At 41.8% G+C, this 26,033-nt stretch overlaps 1 protein-coding gene across 1 annotated transcript in view; it reads right to left on the bottom strand.

The window, feature by feature from the left end:
• Positions 1-26,033, bottom strand: part of LOC124802952 (lymphoid-specific helicase-like) — a 149,930-nt gene that overhangs the window by 2,852 nt on the left and 121,045 nt on the right. The window contains 2 exon segments of the mRNA XM_047264041.1: positions 14,984-15,094; positions 15,510-15,669. Coding sequence (XP_047119997.1) covers positions 14,984-15,094; positions 15,510-15,669 — 271 coding nt within the window.

Here is a 26,033-nt window from a genome sequence, read left to right as displayed (position 1 = left end):
TAGGACATGTTCTGAGGCATCAAGGGATCACCAATTTAGTATTGGAGGGCAGCGTGGAGGGTAAAAATCGTAGGGGGAGACCAAGAGATGAATACACTAAGCAGATTCAGAAGGATGTAGGTTGCAGTAGGTACTGGGAGATGAAAAAGCTTGCACAGGATAGAGTAGCATGGAGAGCTGCATCAAACCAGTCTCAGGACTGAAGACCACAACAACAACAACATAGGCCCCCTGGCTCAGTAGCTGTTGTGGCTGAGCACCTGAAAGATAATTTGGAAAATATTTCGAGTAGATTTCCCCACCACGTTATAGTTCTGGGTGGAGATTTTAATTTGCCGGATATAGACTGGGAAACTGAAACGTTCATAACGGGTGGCAGGGACAAAGAATCCAGTGAAAATTTTTTAAGTGCTTTATCTGAAAACTACATTGAGCAGTTAAACAGAGAACCGACTCGTGGCGATAACACATTAGACCTTCTGGTGACAAACAGACCCGAACTACACTCCTGGAAATTGAAATAAGAACACCGTGAATTCATTGTCCCAGGAAGGGGAAACTTTATTGACACATTCCTGGGGTCAGATACATCACATGATAACACTGACAGAACCACAGGCACATAGACACAGGCAACAGAGCACGCACAATGTCGGCACCAGTACAGTGTATATCCACCTTTCGCAGCAATGCAGGCTGCTATTCTCCCATGGAGACGATTGTAGAGATGCTGGATGTAGTCCTGTGGAACGGCTTGCCATGCCATTTCCACCTGGCGCCTCAGTTGGACCAGCGTTCGTGCTGGATGTGCAGACCGCGTGAGACAACGCTTCATCCAGACCCAAACATGCTCAATGGGGGACAGATCCGGAGATCTTGCTGGCCAGGGTAGTTGACTTACACCTTCTAGAGCACGTTGGGTGGCACGGGATACATGCGGACGTGCATTGCCCTGTTGGAACAGCAAGTTCCCTTGCCGGTCTAGGAATGGTAGAACGATGGGTTCGATGACGGTTTGGATGTACCGTGCACTATTCAGTGTCCCCTCGACGATCACCAGTGGTGTACGGCCAGTGTAGGAGATCGCTCCCCACACCATGATGCCGGGTGTTGGCCCTGTGTGCCTCAGTCGTATGCAGTCCTGATCGTGGCGCTCACCTGCACGGCGCCAAACACGCATACGACCATCATTGGCACCAAGGCAGAAGCGACTCTCATCGCTGAAGACGACACGTCTCCATTCGTCCCTCCATTCACGCCTGTCGCGACACCACTGGAGGCGGGCTGCACGATGTTGGGGCGTGAGCGGAAGACGGCCTAACGGTGTGCGGGACCGTAGCCCAGCTTCATGGAGACGGTTGCGAATGGTCCTCGCCGATACCCCAGGAGCAACAGTGTCCCTAATTTGCTGGGAAGTGGCGGTGCGGTCCCCTACGGCACTGCGTAGGATCCGTGCGTCGCTGCGGTCCGGTCCCAGGTCGACGGGCACGTGCACCTGCCGCCGACCACTGGCGACAACATCGATGTACTGTGGAGACCTCACGCCCCACGTGTTGAGCAATTCGGCGGTACGTCCACCCGGCCTCCCGCATGCCCACTATATGCCCTCGCTCAAAGTCCATCAACTGCACATACAGTTCACGTCCACGCTGTCGCGGCATGCTACCAGTGTTAAAGACTGCGATGGAGCTCCGTATGCCACGGCAAACTGGCTGACACTGACGGCGGCGGTGCGCAAATGTTACGCAGCTAGCGCCATTCGACGGCCAACACCGCGGTTCCTGGTGTGTCCGCTGTGCCGTGCGTGTGATCATTGCTTGTACAGCCCTCTCGCAGTGTCCGGAGCAAGTATGGTGGGTCTGACACACCGGTGTCAATGTGTTCTTTTTTCCATTTCCAGGAGTGTATTTTGAACAGTTAACGCAGAACAGGGAATCAGCAATCATAAAGCGGTTACTGCAGCGATGATTTCAGTCGTAAATAGAAATATTAAAAAAGGAAGGAAGATTTTTCTGTTTAACAAAAGTAACAAAAAGCAGATTTCAATGTACTTGATGGCTCAACACAAAAGTTTTGTCTCAAGTACAGACAGTGTTGAGGATCAGTGGACAAAGTTCAAAACCATCGTACAAGATGCGTCAGATGAGTATGTGTCACGCTAGATCGTAAGAGATGGAAAAGAGCCACCGTGGTACAACAACCGAGTTAGAAAACTGCTGTGGAAGCAAAGGGAACTTCACAGCAAACATAAACATAGCCAAAGCCTTGAAGACAAACAAAAATTACACAAAGCGAAATGTAGTGTGAGGAGGGCTATGTGAGAGGCGTTCAATGAAATCGAAAGTAAAGTTCTATGTACTGACTTTGCAGAAAATCCTAAGAAATTGTGGTCTTATGTCAAAGCGGTAGGTGGATCAAAACAAAATGTCCAGACACTCTGTGACCAAAATGGTACTGAAACAGAGGATGACAGACTAAAGGCTGAAATACTAAATGTCTTTTTCCAAAGCTGTTTCACAGAGGAAGACTGCACTGTAGTTCCTTCTCTAGATTGTTGCACAGATGTCAAAATGGTAGATATCGAAATAGACCACAGAGGGATAGAGAAACAATTAAAATCGCCCAAAAGAGGAAAGGCCGCTGGACCTGATGGGATACCAGTTCGATTTTACACAGAGTACACAAAGGAACTTGCCCCCCTTCTTGCAGCGGTGTACCGTAGGTCTCTAGAAGAGCGTAGCATTCCAAAGGATTGGAAAAGGGCACAGGTCATCCCCGTATTCAAGAAGGGACGTCGAACAGATGTGCGGAACTATAGACCTATATCTCTAACGTCTATCAGTTGTAGAATTTTGGAACACGTATTACGTTCGAATATAATGACTTTTCTGGAGACTAGAAATCTACTCTGTAGGAATCAGCATGGGTTCCAAAAAAGACGATCGTGTGAAACCCAGCTCGTGCTATTCGTCCACGAGACTCAGAGGGCCATAGACACGGGTTCCCAGGTAGATGCCGTGTTTCTTGACTTCCGCAAGGCTTTCGATACAGTTCCCCACAGTCGTTTAATGAACAAAGTAAGAGCATCTGGACTATCACACCAATTGTGTGATTGGATTGAAGAGTTCCTAGGTAACAGAACGCAGCATGTCATTCTCAATGGAGAGAAGTCTTCCGAAGTAAGAGTGATTTCAGGTGTGCCGCAGAGGAGTGTCGTATGACCGTTGCCATTCACAATAGACATAAATGACCTTGTGGATGACATCGGAAGTTCACTGAGGCTTTCTGCGGATGATGATGTGGTATACCAAGAGGTCGTAACAATGGAAAATTGTACTGAAATGCAGGAGGATCTGCAGCGAATTGACGCATGGTGCAGGGAATGGCAATTGAGTCTCAGTGTAGACAAGTGTAATGTGCTGCGAATACATAGAAAGAAATATCCCTCGTCATTTAGCTACAATATAGCAGGTCAGCAACTGGAAGCAGTTAATTCCACAAATTATCTGGGAGTACGCATTAGGAGTGATTTAAAATGGAATGATCATATAAAGTTGATCGTCGGTAAAGCAGATGCCAGACTGAGATTCATTGGAAGAATCCCAAGGAAATGCAATCCGAAAACAAAGGAAGTAGGTTACAGTACACTTGTTCGCCCAATGCTTGAATACTGCTCAGCAGTGTGGGATCTGGACCAGATAGGGTTGATAGAAGAGAGAGAGAAGATCCAATGGAGAGCAGCGCGCTTCGTTACAGGATCATTTAGTAATCGCGAAAGCGTTACGTAGGTGACAGATAAACTCCAGTGGAAGACTCTGCAGGAGAGAGACTCAGTAGCTCGGTACGGGCTTTTGTTGAAGTTTCGAGAACATCCCTTCACCGAGGAGTCAAGCAGTATATTGCTCCCTCCTACGTGTATCTCGACAAGAGACCATGAGGATAAAATCGGAGAGATTACAGCCCACACAGAGGCATACCAACAATCCTTCTTTCCACGAACAATACGAGACTGGAATAGAAGGGAGAACCGATAGAGGTACTCAAGGTACCCTCCGCCACACACTGTCAGGAGGCTTGCGGAGTATGGATGTAGATGTAGAATAATTTGATGATGGCACAGTTGCCAAAGAGTGCTGCCAGGGCACAGCTGTCAAGGAGCACTTCCTGGCAACTACTGAGTTCTTTAGAAACAAGTCATAGATAATATCAGCTATCAGAGACACGTCTCTTAAGACCTACTGCAACAATGGTGAAAAAATATATAAAAGGTAAACTGTAAACAGATTTGCAATCCTGCTTGTGTTTCTCATTGCAGTTAGAAGAGTCAGTGGACGTAGTCAATTCATCTCAAGTTGTTATTTTTGTAAGAGTGATATTTTCATAATGCAGTGTAAAAGAAGACTTGCTTACAATTTTGACCCTGAAAGATGCTACACAAGGAGAAGTTTTTTACAATGCATTCAAATCATTTCTGAAACTGATTTGCCAGTTAAGAAACTTGGGTCTATTACTACTAATGGAGCACCTCGCATGGTAGGCAAATGCACAAGATTTGTTATCGTGAGTGGGTTGCTTTCCTGCGTTTCTTTAAGTATCACTGTACTGTGCATCAATCAGCAATTGCTGTGCAGGCACATTTTGAAAATAGCATGTTATCAGTATTGTCTCAAAAATTGTGAATTCAATTTACTCACAAACACTTCAGCGAAGAAAGTTTATTGAGTTATCTGAAGAATTCAATAGCCACTATGAAGACCTGCTATTGCACACCGAAGTTTGATGGATGAGGAGAGGTAGGGTTGTAAACAGATTTACAGAACTTTTACCACTGATAAAATCTTTTGTGCCTAAAAAGGAGGATGATTACTCAGAACTATATGATTTGAGCTGGTTGTTGGATCTGTTATTTGTAACTTATAGGGTTAAACAAGGAACTACAAGGAAAAAACTAAACTGTCATAACTCATGTCTTCTATGAAGTGTTCTTTGGATAGGACAGTCACAGAAATTAAACGTGAAACTCTTTCCTCAAATGACGTCAGAACAGTTGGATCAACCAGCTGCAAAGTAGTACACAGTCAACCTGACTGCACTGAAGACAGAGTTTGAAAACCAATTTTCAGATTTCAAGGCAACAGAACCTTTTCTAGCTTTCATAGTTCAATCTTTATAAAAAGTGGATATGGAAGGTATTTGTGGCTAAATTTGTACTCTTTTTCTCTTGTAGTGAGACTAGACATAAAGAGGAAACAATTCAATTTCAAAATGACTCTTCCTCAAAGTCTGAATACAATAAAGATAACTTTCGGTAATTAGCGGGTGTAAAAACTTACACTTACATTTAAAAGTGGCACTTTATTTCTGGATTTTTTTTATCAACTTACCTATGTGAGACATCATTTTCCACAATTAAGATAGTGAAACCTATGCGCAGAAATAAACTGATTGATCCTCCACCTTTCAGACAATGTAAAGTTGGCTCTGACAAGTTATTTACCACATTACAATAGAGTTGCCGACCACACACAAAGCAAAGTATCTCATTAAATTATTTTCAACATTTATGATAGTGTATATTTTAATTTTTTTCACATGTAATATCCTGAAAACTGATTAGTAGGTCTACAACATTGGACTGAAAAAAAATTAAATTTTACTTTATTATGTAATTTTTAAGTTAATTTTGTCTATGTTGTTGTTTCGTGCTCAAATCTTTATGCTATACTACAGCAGCTAAGAGAGGTAGGTAATTTCTCCCAACCCTCATCTTGCTTCAGTTTCTGCTTAGAAACAGAGGTAATTATAAGCCTTTGGCCTAATCCAGATTGATCCACAAAAAAGTGCACACAGTTGCAGTAGGGTTCATTTCCGTCATCCAGGCCACACCTAGTAAGCAATGTCTGCCAAATGAACACCTATCCTTAGAAGGTTTCATGTAGCAATGCTGCCAGCATCGTTTTGGAACTTTATTGCTACACAGCATTTGCTTACATGTCTGCTGTATGGAAATGATGTATGTGTGTGGAGAGAACAGAGGTTCTCATTGATAGTATTGTTATTTTGGTTTTTGTGTGTTAAGATGACAGTTTCAAGGCACACTAAGCCAAACAAAAGGAATCACATATAAGGTATTAAAATTTCTTTATGACCTTGAGGACAATGTTAGAAGAGAGCGAATCTTATTATCACCGCAGAATGTTGCAGTGAGGCATGTAGTGTTTCTTCTACAAACAGCATAGAAAATATCTGCAGGAGCACAGGGAATCCCCAAGGAAAGATATTAGTGGAAAACATGTCACTTATTTGGACTACGTCTTGAGAGATGTTTATCATACTGTATTGGAACACTACAACTGGGCCAAAGTTTCCTATTAGGCAAAAGGTGGCAGACACTTTACATGATAAAATTGCTTTCAAAGGGGGCAACCAACTGAGGGTACGAAATTCTGATACCTTTGGGATTCAGATACAGAAAAGGCAACAGTGGAAGTCGCCTCTCTTCACTCCCTTACCTATCATTTCCTCTTTCCCTCCAAAATTTCATCAGTATGAGGTAAGACTGCTGTCAGATGTACACAGCCTATGCTGGCTTGTTTATTGGTGTTACTCATGGGGAGTACAATACCCATCGCTTCTACTTTGTACCAAGGTTTAAAGTAATGCGAAAAGCTAAGGAACAATTAAATGTTCACATAACCTAGACTGAAATAGCTTTATAATAACATATGAGTAGTACTAATGTTCAGTATTTGGCTGTAATATACCTTCCAAATCACATGAGAATACATGGAAGTGGAGAGGCTACTGTATCACCAAGTATTCTCTCAGCATGGTTTCATAACCATAACAAATTGATTAGAGTAGGTCTTCATCTGTTTCTGGCTATAAAATGTTTACTTTAATGTTGTATACACCAATTTTTGTCATTATACAATTTTCAGGATGAACGTTCAGCTCACCACCCATGAGCCAAAGGCTCCCAACTTGTTATAACTAAGGTGGACAACGAAGTCACCAGTGAAAGAAGGGGGCAGAAGAGGTGGAGTAGCAACTTTCTAGACTTGTCTCTACAGTCACCATTTTTGCTGCTTCATAGTTTAATAGAAGAGGACTCCTCCCTCTCCCCTTCCCCTTTCTTTAGGTTTGACCAATCATGAAATGGAAACCAAAGTGAAAATTAAAAAATCTTATTTGCAACATTTAGTTACAACTTTCAGCTACTTTTCTACAGCTGCCACTCAACAGACATTTGTCGTAGTGTGGGCCAATTTTCTGATATCCTTGTCATAGAAGGCAGCCACCTGTGCTTTCAGCCAATTCTCTACACTGGTCTGCAGCTCGTTGTCTGTGGAAAAAATGCTTTCATGTGAGCAATGACATGAAAAGCAGAGGGAGCCAAGTCTGGGCATGGGGTGTCTTTGTTGCAACTGTGGTGTGTGATTGAGCACTGACATAGAGAAGGACAATGCCTGATAACAACATTCCTTTTTGCTTGTTCCGAATTGTCCTTCACAGACATTGAAGAGTCATGCTGTGTGAGGCTGCAGTGATGGTCATGTCACGTTCCATGAATTACACCAAAAAAACTTCCTGTTCGTTTCCAGGACACAGTAACCACAAACTTTCTGATGGGAAACATTGACTTGCTCTTCTTTGGTTTACTCTCGCAATAAAAATACATCCACTGTTTGCATTGCTCGTTTCTTCATTTTCGAAATGGACCCATTTCTTATCCACTGTGAACATTCTGTTCAAAAAATTCTCTCCGTCGTCTTAGCATTAGAGAAATGTTAAGGCAGTACCCATTCACTTTATTTTGTGACAGTCGGACACTGTCTTGGGAAACCATCTCACACTGAGTTTGAAGTACTTTAAGTCTCTCACTCAAGATGGCATAGAGAGTTGAACTTGAAATATTGGAAAACAAATTACTGAACACAAAAATTATGAAACCAACTATTTCCTTGAATCACCTCTTCCACTCAGTCAATAAGAGCAGTTGACACTCTCTTCCTTCTCCGATCACCTACATCACGAACATCTGTATGTCCCGAAGTTCCTGAACACTGCAACATTTTGCTGTCCCTCATGAAAGTTTCACCATAAACATTACTCATTCATTGATAAACTTCAAGTGCATTGCACCCCTCAGCATGAAGCAACTGAGTGACTGTGCACGCTTCACACTTGGTGGGAGACTTGTTCTAGGTATGTCTACATGCTTACTGAGCACTCAAGACTGACAAGTGCGACATGATGCAATCAACAGGCATACTTGAGGCACTGCACAGTGTACCTACAAAAATCTTCATTTCAATATTTTAATTCTGTAACTGAGTGGACTTAAAACATAAAATAAAATAAAAAAAGGAAGGAGAAGGAGAGCCTGGATTAGAAACAATTGGTACATATATCACTTACTGTGTGGAAAGAATAACTGTGGAGGTAAGAACAAGCCACCCATGAAAGGGGTGTGGGTGGGTGTGGGGTTGAAAAAGCATTGTAGTCCACGACATGTGAATACCCATAGTTTAGTCATCCCTTATTTGAGAATGGGAGCACTTAAGAGACTTTCTACAATCTTGACACAAAATTTAACCTTTGTGAAACTTTCTCTCATTGACAACCACAAAATGATGAAAGACAAAAAGTTTATCACGTACTACATTTCCACAGTTCACGGAGTAAAACTGCTGCATGAAACATGACATTTCAATTTACCACTGCTTTACTACTCACTCTATTTGCAACATATTTTGCAGCCAGTAGCCACATGTAACATTGAATGTACCTGTAAAATTATATCCTTGTAGAGCACATAGTTCACGACATCCGACATTGTAAACAATGAGCTGCACGAAAATGAAACTGCAGGGCAAAATAACTAGATACACAGATGAAATGTGTGTACAAATACATGTTAAATACATGTGAACTCACTATATAGTGGAGATGCTGAGATGTGGCTACGCCTAACAAAAAAGACTGTCACACAATGAGCTTTTGGCCAACAAGGTCTTTGTCGAAAAAAAGACCCCACCCACACACACACACACACACACACACACACACACACACACTATCTCTGAATGCTGAAGCTGGACTAGAGTAGCAGCACATGATGGGAGAGGCGATTGGGTGGGGGTAACGAGGAAGCTGGGTCGGGGAAGCAGAGGGATAGCAGGGTAAGGGTGGGTGACGGTGAAGTGCTGCTAATGGGAGCATGCAGGGGGGGGGAGAGTAGGGCAGCTAGTGCAGTCGGGAGGTTAGACAGAGGGTGGGCAGGGAGGGGAGGTACTGGAAAAGGAGAGAAGTGAAAAGACTGGGTGCGTTGATGGAATAGAGAGCTGTGTAGTGCTGTAATTGAAACAGGGAAGAGGCTAGATGGGTAGGGTCAATGACTAATGAAGGTTGAGGCCAAGAGGGTTACAGGATTGGAGGTTATATTGCAGGGAGAGTTCCCATCTGCACAATTCAGAAAAGCTGGTGTTGGTGGGTAGGATCCAGGTAGCATAGGCTGCGATGCAGTCACTGAAATAAAGAACGTCGTGTATGGCAGTGTGCTTAGCAACAGGGTGGTCCAGTTGTTTCTTGGCCACAGGTTGTAAGTGGCCAATCAAGTGGACAGATAGCTTGTTGACTGTCATCCCCATGTAGAATGCAGCACAGTGGTTGCAGCTCAGCTTGTAGATCACATGGCTAGTTTCACAGGTAGCCCTGGCTTGGATGGTATGGTTGATGCTTGTCACTGGACTGGATGGAGAATGTATGGGATAGGTCTTGCAACTAGGTCTATTACAGGGATATGAGCCATGAGGCAAGGGAATGGGCGCAGGGGTTGAGTAGGGATGGACAAGGATATTGTGTAGGTTCAGTGGGCGGCAGAATAGCATTGTGAGAGGGGTGAAAAGGACATTTAATTTCAGGTCACAGCAAGGGTTCGTCAACACCCTGAAGGAGAATACAATTCAGTTTCTACAGTCTGCTCCTTTACCACATGGCCTTGTCACTATTGAACATTATCTTTCACAACTTATTGGACCTACGACCTCTTTCCTGGTCCTCTGACCAACTATATCCTCTCTCACATTTACTTCTCCTTTGAAGGCATCACCTACAAACAGACCCGGGTACAGCAATGGGTAGCCTCATGGCACCATCTTATGCCAAACTATTCATGGGCCATTTAGAGGAGAATCATCCTAACCACCAAGAATACCCAACCCATCACCTGGTACATATTCACTGATGATGTCTTCTTGATCTGGATCGAGGTTGAGGGCTCTCTATCCATATTCTTCCAGACCCTCAATACCCTCTCCCCCGTTCGCTTCACCTGCTCCTCTTCAACCCACCTGCACCTGAAAGATGGCTATATAAGTACCTCCGTCCAAATCAAACCTACCAACCACTTCGAAAGCTGTCATTCCTTTCATATTAAGAAGTCTCTTCCATACAGTCTAGCCCCCATGGCCATTGCATCTGTAGTGACAAGCAGTCCTCTCGAAATATACCAAATGTCTCAATGAGGCCTTCACAAACCATAATTACCCTCCCAACCTTGTACAGAAACAAATCTTCCATGCCTTATCTCTCCAGTGACCCACCACCAAGTCCCCCTGTCCAGCCATAGAGGAGCATTCCACTTGTGACTTACCACCAGAACTAGATCAATCATATTCTCTGCAGGATTTTAAATTATCTCTATTCGTGCCCTGAAATGATGAATGTCTTATCCATTATCCTTCCCACCCCTTTAAGTGGTATTCCACCACCCATCAAAATTACATAATATCCTCTTCCGTCTGTACACAACCCCTGCTCCCTACCCTTGCCTCACAGCTCATTTTCCTGCAATAGACCTAGATGCAAGACCTGTCCCATACATTCTCACATCAACACCTACTCTAATCTGGTCACAAGCATCATCTATCCCATCAAAGGCACAGCTACCTGTGAAATCACTCGTGATCCACAAACTAAGCTGCAACCAATGTCTGCAGTTCTATGAGGGCACGACAATCAACAAGCTGTCTGAATGAATGGTCTCCAACAAGCTATGGCCAAGAAACAGCTGGATCACTTAGTTGCTGAACATGCTGCCCAACACAACATTCTTCATTTCAATTACTGCTTCACAGCATGTGCCTCCTGGACACTGCCCACCAATATCAGCTTTTCTAAACTGAGCAAGTAGTAACTCTCCCTGCAATATATCCTACGTTCCTCTAACCCTCAAGGACATTTAATTTCAGGTCACAGCAAGGGTTCGTCAACACCCTGAAGGAGAATACAATTCAGTTGCTACAGTCTGCTCCTTTACCACATGGCCTTGTCACTATTGAACATTATCTTTCACAACTTATTGGACCTACAACCTCTTTCCTGGTCCTCTGACCAACTATATCCTCTCTCACATTTACTTCTCCTTTGAAGGCATCACCTACAAACAGATCCGGGTACAGCAATGGGTAGCCTCCCTCACCTATCCCCTTCTCTGTTCCCACTCCAGCACTACACAGCCTTCTATTTCATCTACGCACCTACGTCTCTTATTTCTCTCCTTCCCCATCCCCCCGCCCTTCGTCTAACCTCAAGACTGCACCTAGCTGCCCTATCCCCTCCTCACCTCATCCCTGTATGATCCCGCTAGCAGCAATCAGCCGTCCCCCACCCCTACCCTGCTATCACTCTTCTCCCTCCCCCCTCTCCCTGCCCCAGGCGCCTCTTTATCCCACCACCAAGACTGCTTCTCCCATCAAGCGCTGTTGCTCACAGTCTGGTCTCAACAACCAGAGAGAGTTCTCACATGTATGTGAATTGTGTTTGCACGAGTGTGTGTGTGTGTGTGTGTGTGTGTGTGTGTGTGTGTGTGTGTAATTCAGAAGGAGGCCTTTTTACTGAAAGCTTACTTGCTTAGCAATATTTCTGCTGTGCCTGTCAGCAACTCAACATCTACATCTACATCTACATCTACATACACATACATACTCTGCAATCCACCATATGGTGCATGGCGGAGGGTACCTCGTACCACAACTAGCATCTTCTCCCCTTTTCCACTCCCCAAACAGAACGAGGGAAAAATGACTGCCTATATGGCTCTGTACGAGCCCTAATCTCTCTTATCTTTGCAGTCTTTCCGCGAAATATAAGTTGGCGGCAGTAAAATTGTACTGCAGTCAGCCTCAAATGCTGGTTCTCTAAATTTCCTCAGTAGCGATTCACGAAAAGAACGCCTCCTTTCCTCTAGAGACTCCCACCCGAGTTCCTGAAGCATTTCCGTAACACTCGCGTGATGATCAAACCTACCGGTAAAATCTCCACTAGATGGTGAGTAGCAATCCATCATTTTCATAACTAAGTACAATGTTTATTATTTCAGGAGCAATTGCTATAATTGTTAATAAATTTACCCCATTGTGAGACAAGAGGTCAATGCCTTCATGGGAAAATGTTTGCAGTTGCCTACAGAACCACTATTGTACCCAGGTGTGAACCTCTTTGTCCAAAGGAAATAGATGACCATGAATGTCTTTCTTCACGACTCCAAGTATAAGGAAATCACATGAGGAGAAATCGGGACTCTATGGGGGCTGTGTAAGGGTTTCTCAGCCAAACTTATGTGTTTGTAAAGTACAACCTTGCTAATCTGCCCTCGGATGGTCCGACTCACTTTGTCCAACCCTCCCACTTCCAGTGTTTGTTTATGTAGGCAGGCAACTGCTCAGTCAGGTCTAGGCTTGTCAGTGACTTACCATCTGAGATATGCATCAGTATGCATTTGACTATTGCTAGGTGCGACAGCTGAGTCAGTTTTAGTATGAAATAACTTGTGTCTAACTCGATCAATAAGTGTTGTGCACCCAATTTGTTTAACAAATTCGTGACAATGTTTGTCTTGCATACTGAGGAGTGTAAAACTTAAGTAAGGTAGCAAATAAATGTTCACATGTGGCGCTCTCTTTACAGCCGGACGTTGAGCCCAGTGACCTAAATGAGTGGCTCAGTAAAGCTGACATTGACTGGATGGTGGAAGTAGAATTAACTGATGACTAACTCACTGACACACTAACAATTGATGAGAACAAAAAGAATAATGACAACAAGAAGACAGTGACCCTAAGCTTGAGTGCAACAGACAGATGCTTAAAATGGGTCTGATATAGCCCTTTAATACAGTAAACATAGTTCTACATCTACACCAACAAACATTTTGTCAATTAGGAAATGGTGGACTAACATGGCAAAATGAAGGTTGTCATCCGCTAAGAAAAAGAACACTTGATAGACTTTTTTTCAATCTGCTTAAGAACAGAACATTTTTTACTGCGTGATTACTCATGTTTAACACAGCTAAGAACAAATCAGTTGCATGTCAGTGCAATACTGTAAGAATGTATTTACAGATGTTAAAAATTCCCCAACAGTAACAATTTCTTACCATACAATGGCTTTTGAGTGTGTTTCTTTTTTTATTATTTTAAAATAAAACAGTATTTTAGACAGTACTTCTAGTTGAAAATTAAAGTTGGATTTTACTGTATTGTGATGTTAGAGGTCAAAGAGTTTATCTGATAACATAGGGACAGTAGTATGGAAGGCAAATGGTCGACTTTGGTCTATTGGGAGAACTTTAGGAAAGTTTGGTTGACATATGGGTTTATTGGGAGAATTTTAGGAAAAGTGTGGTTGACATATAAAGGAGGCCACATATAGAACACTAGTTCGAGTCATTCAAAAATCCTGTTGAGTTTTTGGGAGCCCCACCAGATTGGATTACAGAAGACATTAAAAAAATTTGGAGGTAGGCCACTAGATTTGTTACCACAAGATTCAATCAGCATGAAGATAAGAGAAATTAGGGCTCATAGGGAAGCATATAAACAATCATTTTTCCCTCTTTCTAACTGATAGTAGTACACAAAAGGATATGAGTAGTAGGGATACAAGGTTCCTGCAACAATGCACCGTATGGTAGCTTGTGGAGTATGTATGCTGGTACAGATGTAGACTGATGCCCCCATACAGTGGCTCTAGAAATATGTATGAAGACATAGATGCAGACTGGTCAGAGACTGGCAGAAGCTAGACTATGGAATTACTGTCCCATGTGTAGGCTTTAACACCACGAGAAACGACTGCATTTGGAGTGATGCTGTGATCGGGAAACAAGGACTGCTGATGTATCATGTCGCATGGCATTCAGTGATTAATCGCAGTTCTGTACTACCAGATAACCAGTGTCAAGAAGTATGGCAGCGACTTGGAGAGAGGTCCCGTTCTTCTACTGTTCTGATGAAACAGAATGGTGTTGCTCCTGGCACCATGGCGTGGCAAATCACTGGGTACAGCTTCAATCACCTGGTACTGATTGAGTGTGGGTTAGGGACACTAAACAGTAAGCTTATCAGCATCAGTGATTGAGGGAACTCTGACAGCACAACAGTTCATCACAGACATCCTACATCTTCAAGTGTTCTCTCTCATGTGACAGTTTCATGGTGCCATTTTCAGAAGGACAATGCTCATCCATTCACAGTACGAGTCTCTACGAACTGTCTACATGATGTTAAGGCACTCCCATGCTCATCAACAGCCAAAGATCTGTCCCTGATAGAATATGGGTGGTACCTTCCCAACCAAATCGGTGCGTATCTCCAGGTTAGAGGCAGAGTAAAGTCATACTGATAAATGGACTCTTACTTCGAAGTTCTTTGTAAATTTGACTCACTGAAATATCACATATTCTCTCAGCCCATGAAATTTCAATGTGTTTCTCCTTCCCTTCAACGTGCTTCACTCTTTTGTCAGGCATTGTAATCACAGACACACACACAAGAGAAAGCAGGCCCAAGTTTATGATTAGTTGTGTTACGACCGGCTATGGTAACATATAAGTACATAGATGAAAAAGTCACTTGAAAGACAGAAACATGGACCTCTCCTATGAATAAATAAATATGGTAATCTAATAACTCACCAGATCCTTCTGAATGAACCACTTTTCTCTCGTCAGAAGAATGCAACAAGTTCTTCAGTTCCTCTAGATCCACAACCTCTGCTTTCTGCTCTACATTTCCTTTGAATTTTCCTAGAAATTTAAATAATGTCGTAGTTAACAGCTCTGCTTGAAGACAGAAATAAACAATTCAACATCAAAAAGAAAAAATATTAGTGTATGTTGCATCATGATTTCACAAATTTGAACACTTACTGAGAAAAACCTTCATATCCCCCCCCCCCCCCCCCCAAATGATTTGTTGGCTTACTTAATACAAATTATGACTGATTGCATATTATTCTAAATGTGTTAAAAATACAGCTGGGATAATAGTGAAGACTAACCAGTATTGTGTAGGTTTACCAACATTAAATGAAAAGTTATCCAAGTCACTTATGCCAACTTTTAATACATATAAATATGGAATGTGTACCAGTTTTGGTTACTCGTGAATTAGAAATAAGTTCCATATAAAATGGATAATTTATTTATTTTAGCTGCTTACCTTTATGAATGACCATCCTTTCCAGTTTTCTCTTTGCCTCAGCTAATGAGACAATTTTTTCATCAATAGACGCTGTTGTTACTAGCCTATAAACAACAACTGGCTTTGTTTGTCCTATGCGGTGGCATCTGTCTTGGGCCTGTAGGTCAGCTTGTGGGTTCTATAAACAACATTATTCAATAAACAACTGTGCCCATCATCGTTTAAGCTGGTAACTATAACACTAACATTATTAAATGACAGATTTGTAATTTCGTAAACTAAATAAACATCAAGTGAATAAATGGAGGATTCTGAGCTTAACAGTAGAAGTATAAAGAAACATACTGAACTTAACTTTACATGTGCAGGTAACATTACACTACTCCATACAGACCATAAGAATAGCAGCATCACGGGATGCAACCTGAGCCACCCTATTACACATGGTACCTAGAAATTTGCAGCCATGCTTTTCAATGTACAATATGAAGCCTGTTCAAAAAATTCTGGAACTTTATCTACAAATTTTTTTTGTGCTTATCTTTTACTAACTGCGCATGGTCTCCTTTGAAAACTCTCTTCCACAGTTGATACACTGCTCCAAATGCCATTTCCACTTCCAGAAGCAGTCTTGCTATGTCTCTTCTTGGGTCATGTGATATGCCTTCTGTGAATTTTCTTTTATCTCATCTATTGTTGCTAATCTTTGTCCTTTCAATGTGGTTTTCAACTTCGGATGTAAAAGAAAAGTCCGCAGGGTCCAGGTCTCGAGAGTACGAAAGATGCGGCAGCACAGTCATTTTGCTTTTTGTGCAATAGTACGCACCAATGGGGATGAATGTGGAGGTGCGTTATCGTGATTGAAGAGCCATGAACTGTCCCACCACATTTCAGGCCATTTCTCTCACAGGATATCATGCCACGATCCAACTGAAATGCTACATTCTTCTGCAATATCTTGGATAGTCAGTCTTTGATTGGCACGCACAATTTCGTTGACGTTCCTTCCATTTTTTAAACATGTGAACCATTCATAACACCAGGTATAACTTACACACTCATCACCATAGGCATCCTGCATATTTTCATGTGTCTCTAAAGGTTTTCTTGACGTTCACGCAAAATTTAATGCAGACACATTGCTCCTCTAACCCTGCCATCTCGATATTCGCAAACTATGCAACACAACGTTCTACTCAATACAGCACTGAACAATAACTGACAGACATACAACAATGAAACTTCCAGTAGCTACACATTAAACACAGGTATGTGCAGGAATGCCAATCGCATTTCGCTCTAACACACCAATGGCGCAAAATTACGAATGTTACAGAATTTTTTGAACAGACATCATATGGCAATGCATTTTGAGACAATACTTTTTATCAAAATGTAACATAGTCAATCCTTTGCAAGGAAACACCAGTTAAATGAGCTGTGCAAAAAACGCAGGATGAAGAAAAACTTTATTTTTATCTCATGTCTTTCACACTTTTCATTTAAGTTACCAACCATCATTACTGAAATATAAATTTGTTGTTACTCCCACAAAAGATTTCAATTTAAGAACCCTTTACTTTCAGAAGGTGTATTGTTGAACACTTTTAGTGTTAACTTAGAGCTCCAAATGAATGTATTTTGGCATTGATTCTTACCTCTCAATCCAGGATACATGCAAAACTCTACAATACATACTTAGATGAAATCACAACTACAACAATAAACTGAGATCACAGCCATGAAACATTATAAAACCTACTACACTACACTGTGTTAAGAAAAGTTACGAAGTAGTCCAGAAGTATGTGCATTATGTCTGAGATTAGCACCTCTGACAATAAAATTAAAACAATTTGGAATATCGTTAAAAGGGAAACACTGTATTTCTATCAAACTCAATGAAAAATTTGTTAACAAAAGTTCAGAAGTAGAACCCTTAATAATCTTTTTTAAGTGTTACAAAGAAAACAGGATCCAGCTATTCAATGGAAAACACAAGGCTGTGTACAGAAGAGGCAATACCTTTGCAGTTTGCTAGAACTGAAATTCAACTCACCTCTCCAACTGAAATTAGGAAAGTAATAAATCGCTCAAAAGTAAATGGAATTGATTGCATTTCCAACAGAGGACTAAATGCTTGTTCCCAACAGATAAGTAAGATTCTCAGTCACATATGTAGTAGCTCAGTGAAACAGGGCATTTTTCAAGACAAACTGAAATATGCTATTGTCAAACCACTAAGGGGGTAAGGGGGGGGGGGGGGGGGGGCGGGGAGATAGGTCTGATGCTAACAACTACCACCCTACCTCACTTCTGACAGCTTTATCCAAAATTCTTCAAAAAGTAATGTATTCAAGAGTTGCTTCACACATTTGTAAAAATGATGTACTAACAAAATGCCAATTTGGTTTTCAGAAAGGCTTCTCAACAGAAACGGCTGTATATGCTTTCCTTGATCGAATATGAAACGCTCCGAATAAACGAACATCACCCATTGCGACATTTTGTGATTTCTCAATGGCTTGTGACTGTGTGAATCATGAAATTCTTCTACATAAGCTTAAATATTGTGGTTTGCGTGGGGCAGTGCACAAACGGTTTAGTTCATACTTAACTGGAAAAATGCAGAAGGTTGAAATTAACAGTACATATAGTCTGTAAAAATCAGTAGAGTCCTCTAACTGGGGAGGTATCATGAATGGAGTGCCACAGTGTTCAGTCTTAGGTCCCTTATTGTTCTTAATATATCTGAACGACTTGCCACTCTATATTTATGAAGGTGCAAAGCTAGCTCTTTTGGCTGATGATGCAAGGGTAGTAATCACACCCAACGAACCAGAATCAGCAAAGGAAATTTTAAATAATGTCTTTCTGAAAATTATTAAGTGGTTCTCTGGAAATGGACTCTCACTAAATTTTGAGAAACCAGTACATACCATTCCGTGCAATAAATGGCATAACATTGGTAAATATAGACTATGAACAGAAGTCTGTTGCTAAGGCAGGATTTTCCAAATTTCTGGGTGTGCGCATTGATCAGAAAATGAATTGGAAGAAACACACTGATGATCTGCTGAATCAGTTAGGTTCAGCTACCTATGCTATTAGGGTTATTGCAAATTTTGGTGATAAACGTATTAGTGAATTGGGCTACTATGCCCATTGTCATTTACTGCTTTCATATGGCATCATATTTTGGGGTAATTCAACATTAAGAGAAAAATAATTCATTGCACAAAAGACAGCAATCAAAATAATAGCTAGAGACCACCAAAGGTCACCTTGCAGACATTTACGAGGGCAGTTCAGAAAGTAACCTCCGATTGGTCACAGTGCAGGTTGTGGGGGGGGGAGCGACGTCATCTGTGCGTTCACGCACTCAACAGGTCAGTCGGCATCAAGCCGTGGTCGAGTGAACATCGTACCTGCGCTAGTTTAGTTTTTGTGGCAGTTTGAAATGTGTGCTGCAATAGAAAACCCCGCCAAATGTGAAGTGCGTGCTGTCATAAGGTTTTTTACAGCCAAAGGATATTCTGCAGCAGCTATTCATCGTGAGCTTTGTGCCGTGTACGGACCAAGAGTTATGAGTGAAGGAGTTGTCCGTGAATGGGTACGTTTATTTAAAAGTGGACGAGAAAACGTTCATGATGAAGAGAGGAGTGGTAGACCATCATTGGTGATTGACGAACTCGTTCAGACAGTTGATGCAAAAGTTCGTGAAAATCGACGTTTCTCAATGTCGGAGTTGTCTACTGGTTTTCCACAGATTTCTAAGACTCTCTTGTACGAGATAGTGACAGCAAGATTGGGTTACCGTAAGTTCTGTGCACGATGGGTGCCCAAAATTCTTACCGACCACCACAAAACTCAAAGAATGGCCTCTGCATTAGACTTTCTGTCACGTTATGAGGACGAAGGAGAACCATTGTTAAACAGAATCGTGACCGGTGACGAAACCTGGATTAAGTACGTGAACCCTGAGACAAAAGAACAATCAAAGATGTGGGCACAATCAAAGATGTGGGCACATTCAAATTCGCCTACCAAACCAAGAAAAGCCTCGCAAGATTTTTCTGCCAGAAAACTGATGGCAACGGTGTTTTGGGATGCCAAAGGGGTGTTGTTGGTTGAATTCATGGAACGTGGTACGACCATTAATCAAGACATGTACTGTGAAGCAATAAAAAAGTTACGACGGGCTATACAGAACAAACGCCGTGGTATGCTGACTTCCGGTATCGTTTTTTTGCACGATAGCGCCTGTCCTCACTCTGCTCGCAGAACAACGGCCCTTCTTGAGTACTTCAAGTGGGACGTTATCAACCATCCACCTTACAGCCCAGACCTGGCGCCAAGTGATTATCACCTCTTCATGCATTTGAAGAAATGGCTCGGGTCACAGCGGTTTGATGACGACGAAGAGCTCAAAGATGCGGTCACAGGCTGGCTCCAGGCACAAGCGGGTGATTTTTATGCAGAAGAAATTTCAAAGCTTGTGAAGAGATACGATAAGTGCCTCAATCGCTATGGAGACTATGTAGAAAAATAGTGCAAAGATGTAGTTGCAAGATGTATATATTAAAATATTTTTATTTAACTTGGTGTATTTTTTTAAATCAACCGGAGGTTACTTTCTGAACGGCCCTCGTATTTAAGAAACTCCGGATACTCACAGTACTTTCACAATACATCTATTTCCTTATGAAATTTTTTATTTAATAACGCATCCCAATGCAAAAATAATAGCTAAGTGCTTAGCTACAACACTAGAAGAAAGGACAATCTTCACTATGCTGGGTTAAATCTGACTTTGGCACAGAAAGGAGTAAATTATGCTGCCACAAAAATCTCTGGTCGCTTGCCAAATAGCATTAAAAGTCTAACAGATAGTCAACCAACATTTAAAAACAAATTAAAAGAATTTCTGAATGACAACTCCTTCCAGTCAATAGATGAATTTTTAGATATGAGGCAGTAACTGTAAAAAAATTATACTGTGTGAAGAAAACTTATGTTAAACTGACACATTCCACATCATTACAAAATGTCGTTTTCATAATCTATGGAACAAGAATTAATGTAATGTAATGAAAATAAAGAATTTCATTAGTTGACAAGCGTTCAGAATGGTATCCATTTGCAGTAATACATGCAGCTGCTGGTGCTGTTGTTGTGGTCTTCAGTCCTGAGACTGGTTTGATGCAGCTCTCCATGCTACTCTATCCTGTGAAGCTTCTTCATCTCCCAGTACCTACCACAACCTACATCCTTCTGAATCTGCTTAGTGCATTCATCTCATGGTCTCCCACAATGATTTTTGCCTCCAATACTAAATTGATGATCCCTTGATGCTCCAGTACATGTCCTACCAACCGATCCCTTCTTCTAGTCAAGTTATGCCACAAACTCCTCTTCTCCCCAATTCTATTCAATACCTGCTCATTAGTTATCTGATCTACCCATCTGATCTTCAGCATTCTTCTGTAGCACCACATTTCAAAAGCTTCTGTTCTCTTCTTGTCCAAACTATTTATCGTCCATGTTTCACTTCCATACATGGCTACATTCCATACAAATACTTTCAGAAGAGACTTCCTGACACTTAAATCTATACTCGATGGTAACAGACTTCTCTTCCGAAACGCTTTTCTTCCCATTGCCAGTCTACATTTTATATCCTCTCTACTTCGAACAACACCAGTTATTTTGCTCCCCAAATAGCAAAACTCATTTACTACTTTAAGTGTCTCATTTCCTAATCTAATTCCCTCAGAATCAGCCAATTTAATTCAATTACATTCCATTATTCTCATTTTGCGTTTGTTGATTTTCATCTTATATCCTCCTTTCAAGGCACTGCCCATTCTGTTCAACTGCTCTTCCAAGTCCTTTGCTGTCTCTGACAGAATTGCATTGTCATCGGCGAACCTCGAAGTTTTTATTTCTTCTCCATGGATTTTAATAGCTACTCCGAATTTTTCTTTTGTTTTCTTTACTGCTTGCTCAATATACAGACTGAATAACATGGGAGAGGCTACAACCCTGTCTCACTCCCTTCCCAACCACTGCTTCCATTTCATGCCCCCTCGACTCTTATATAGCCTTTCGCTCCCTATATTTTACCCCTGCTACCTTCAGAATTTGAATGAGAGTATTCCAGTCAACAATGTCAAAAGCTTTCTCTAAGTCTACAAATCCTAGAAACGTAGGTTTGCCTTTCCTTAAACTAGCTTCTAAGATAAGTCATAGAGTCAAGTATTGTCTCATGTGTTCCAATATTTCTACGGAATCCGAACTGATCTTCCCCGAGGGTGGCTTCTACCAGTTTTTCCATTCGTCTGTAAAGAATTTGCATTAGTATTTTGCAGCTGCGACTTATTACACTGATAGTTCGGTAATTTTCAGATCTGTCAACATCTGCTTTCTTTGGGATTGGAATTATTATATTCTTCTTGAAGTCCGAGGGTATTTCGCCTGTCTCATACATCTTGCTCACCAGATGGTAGAGTTTTGTCTGGACTGGCTCTCCCAAGGCTGTCAGTAATTCTAATGGAATGTTGTACACTCCCGGGGCCTTGTTTTGACTCAGGTCTTCCAGTGCTCTGTCAACTCTCACGCAGTATCATATCCCCCATTTCATCTTCATCTACATTCTCTTCCATTTCCATAATATTGTCCTCAAGTACATCGCCCTTGTATAGACCCTCTATAATCTATATACTCCTTCCACCTTTCTGCTTTCCCTTCTTTGCTTAGAACTGGGTTTCCATCTGAGCTCTTGATATTCATACGAGCGGTTCTCTTTCTCCAATGGTCTCTTTAATTTTCCTCTAGGCAGTATCTATCTTACGCATAGTGAGATAAGCCTCCACATCCTTACATTTGTCATCTAGCCATCCCTACTTAGCCATTTTGCACTTCCTGTCGATCTCATTTCTGAGGCGTTTGTATTCCTTTTTATCTGCTTCATTTACTGCATTTTTGTATTTTCTCCTTTCATCAATTAAATTCAAAATTTCTTCTTTTACCCATGGATTTCTACAAGCCCTTGTCTTTTTATCTACTTGATCCTCTGCAGCCTTCACTACTTCGTTGCTCAAAGCTACACATTCTTCTTCTACTGTATTTTCTTCCCCCATTCCTGTCAATTGTTCCCTTATGCTCCCTGTAACACTGTACAACCTCTGGTTTAGTAGGTTTATCCAGGTCCTGTCTCCCTAAATTCCCACCTCTAAAAGCTGAAGTTGGGACACCTAACATCTGTGGCAGTGTAACTGGAAGAGGTGACTGGTGACGAAAACCAGGACAAATGAAGTCATCATTACCAAACAGTTACAACTTGGTACTCCAAGCCTGTTGAACTTTCCAGGCTGAAGTGTTGGCACAGGCGAAAACCCTAGGCAGCCTGACTCACACACATCCCACCTAGTTTAGACCCTCACTCTCATACATTCACTATGTGCAGCAGTATTCTGGTGTGTGTGATAAGCTGTGTGACAGTCTATGCCAGGTGATAACTAGAGACAGACACTTGCAGTACAGGATGAAGCAGCCACCTCCCATCCACAGACTATACCACTAGTACCTGCAGGCTTCTGCCTGTGCTAAATTCCTGAACTAAATTCGTTATGGAATCAACTTGGTACTGTCAAACAGATAGGTCAGCCACTGGGTGACTTCCTTCTGCTGGTAAAAGTCTTCCTGGTGAGTAACAGCCTGGGGCAGCTAGTTGCCCAGCTACACTGTTGCTATTCTCTGTCCTGTGTGGGCCTACACTTTTGCTGAGCATCACATGGGGGAGCAGTAAAGGATGGGCAGCACACGCCATTATCTTCAATATTCATCTTTGGACACCAGGGTTTAAAGACCTTATCTCACAGTACATTGTACCCTGAGGCCAAAAGTAGCTGAGCAATGAGGAGCTGCCACCTGCCTCTGTCTTCACTCACCAGAAGCACACCGCCTTGTGACAGGTCTTGGCATCGCACTGATGCCAGCAACTGCCAGCACCAGCTTGTGCTGCTTTCCTTGTGGACAATTGCTAAAATTTGCATGCCACACAACCATGGCAGACAACATCACATAGGACAACAACCTTTTCTCCAGCTACCACCCCATCAGTGCAGTGTGGAGAAAAATTGTCACGTGAAATTTTAAGCTTGGATAGCTGATGCCAGGAGGAACCAAAATTATTAATGTTGTGCAGGTTGACAACGCATAATTTTTAAATTACGGACACTTGGTGCCACACACTCCGATTGACCGTGGGATTGTGCTGTTGCCAGATGCTCTGGACAACACATGACCACGAATGCTTTGCTTGCCGGAGATCGCAGTGAATCCAAGTCAGCCCGCATGCTCGGTGGTAGCGTGCTAGCCTTCCACTCTGAGGGCGAATCCGCCGGGATCTCCACACATCCACTGTAATTTCTTTATAAGATGTACCAAGTACTAACTTGTCAACAGCTGTTAGTTAGCGTACAGAATGTCTTTTACAAATTGTGTCGGCCCTAAAAAGGGCCATTTTTGTAGCTATGACATTGTTTACTTAAGGGGAATTAAAATGGGAATTTTTTTTCCACATTTTCAGGTTTTTACCTGATTATAAAATTTGCAATTTTCTGAATAAAATGATAAATATATATCACTTATAAACTCACATGGGAAATATTTTATTTTATTTGTTTTAAATATAATCTACATTGGTTGAAAATGTTAAAGTTTTTACATGCATTACTTGAAGATCTAATAAAATCGTTCATTTTTTATACAGAAGGCTGTGGATTGCTGTGTTGTAAAGGTTCAATTACATGTTTGTATTGGTAGCACTGTCAAAAACAGTATCACATTGTTTCATAGTATAAACACGTATTGTACGTCTAAGTACTAACCTTTTTTCCAAGGAAAAGTGATGAATAGACTGGTAAATCTCTCAAAAAGTATGACGGCAAAATGAAGTGTTTTTAAGAAACGTGGGTTTCATGGTAATAGATTTTCAAATAAAGGGAAACACTGTGTTCAACAAGTGGCGTGTGAAGTTGCAGACAATGAAATACATGCAAACTTATCAGTATCTAGAGAAACACCCATTAGTGCTTCGAAGATTAAAATAAAATGTTGTGATACACAGTTTTCTCAAAACGAAAGTGATGTAAATGGTAAGTTATGTTATATTCTCATAGATTTACAGATCCTCATAAGGGTGTTCCGCAGCTCGTGGTCTCGCGGTAGCGTTCTCGCTTCCCGAACACGGGGTCCCGGGTTCGATTCCCAGCGGGATCACGGATTTTCGCCTGCCTCGAGATGACTGGGTAGTGTTGTGTCGTCTTCATCATCATCATTCATCCCCATTATGGCCGGAGGAAGGCAAGGGCAAACCACCTCCACTAGTACCTTGCGTAGTACGGCAATGCGGGTCTCCCGTATTGTCCCCTACGCTCTGTTATGGAGTATTGGACTTCATCGTCATCATCAACAACAAGGGTATTAGGTGAATGTGTATATTTTAAAATATGTGGAGGGCCAGTTAATTTACATGAAGACATTGAGGTATCAAATGGACTAGCCAGAAAACTTATCATTAATTGTGCCAGTTGTAATTATACTCATTCATTTTGGAATTCTGATAAGTGTAAAGATAATTATTTTGAAGTAAATGTTAGGTGGTTTTATGGGTTGAAAGCTATTGGAAAAGGACACACTGCAGCAGAAACAATGTGTGCCGTGATGAATATGCCACGTCCACCTTGCAAAATTGATAAGTGTACAGGATTTATTGGGGCTGCTGTGGAATCTGTTGCATGTGAGCCAATGAAGGGTGCTGCAAATGAAGCTTTTGAAATAAATGATGGGATGACTGACATAACAGTAGCTTTTGATGGCACTTAAGCACGGCTACGGTTCTAAGAATTCTGTTGCTATGGTGACCCGTGTGGATACTGAAAAGGTAATAGATTTCCAAATTTTAACCAAACATTGTTATAAGTGTAGATCAGGGAATGAAGAAGGGTATATCTGTGACAGAAATTGTGAAGGAACAGGAGTTGGCATGGAGGCCTTTGCAGGTATTGAAATTTGTAGTCGATCTGTGAATGAAAGGGGAGTGTGTTACACTAAGTTCTTAGATGATGGAGACTCACAAGCATATAACAGTGTAGTCTCAGCCTTATGGTGATAAGATTATCAAAAAACTGGAATGTGTTGGTCATCTCCAGAAGAGGATGGGCACTAGGTTGAGGAAGTTGAAACAAAGTTTTAGAGACAAGAAACTTTCTGATGGTAAAACCATAAGAGGCAGGCTGACAGACAAAATGACTGATTATCAACAGCAGTATTATGGGATGGCCATTAGAAATAATACTGAGCATCTGTTGAAAATGAAGCAGGCGGTATGGGCTACCTTCTTCCACAGACTGTCAACTGATGAAAAAGCAGTACACCACATTTGCCCTCCTGGACCCGATTCATGGTGCAATTACCACAATGCCCAGCACTAAAACAATTCATACAGTTCATACAGCCATAACCATTCCATCCCAG

The sequence above is a fragment of the Schistocerca piceifrons genome, chromosome 6, assembly GCF_021461385.2.
Source record: "Schistocerca piceifrons isolate TAMUIC-IGC-003096 chromosome 6, iqSchPice1.1, whole genome shotgun sequence".
Taxonomy (NCBI): Eukaryota; Metazoa; Arthropoda; class Insecta; order Orthoptera; family Acrididae; genus Schistocerca; species Schistocerca piceifrons.
Note: the sequence above shows the minus strand (reverse complement) of the source record. Positions and strands in the feature narration are given on the sequence as shown.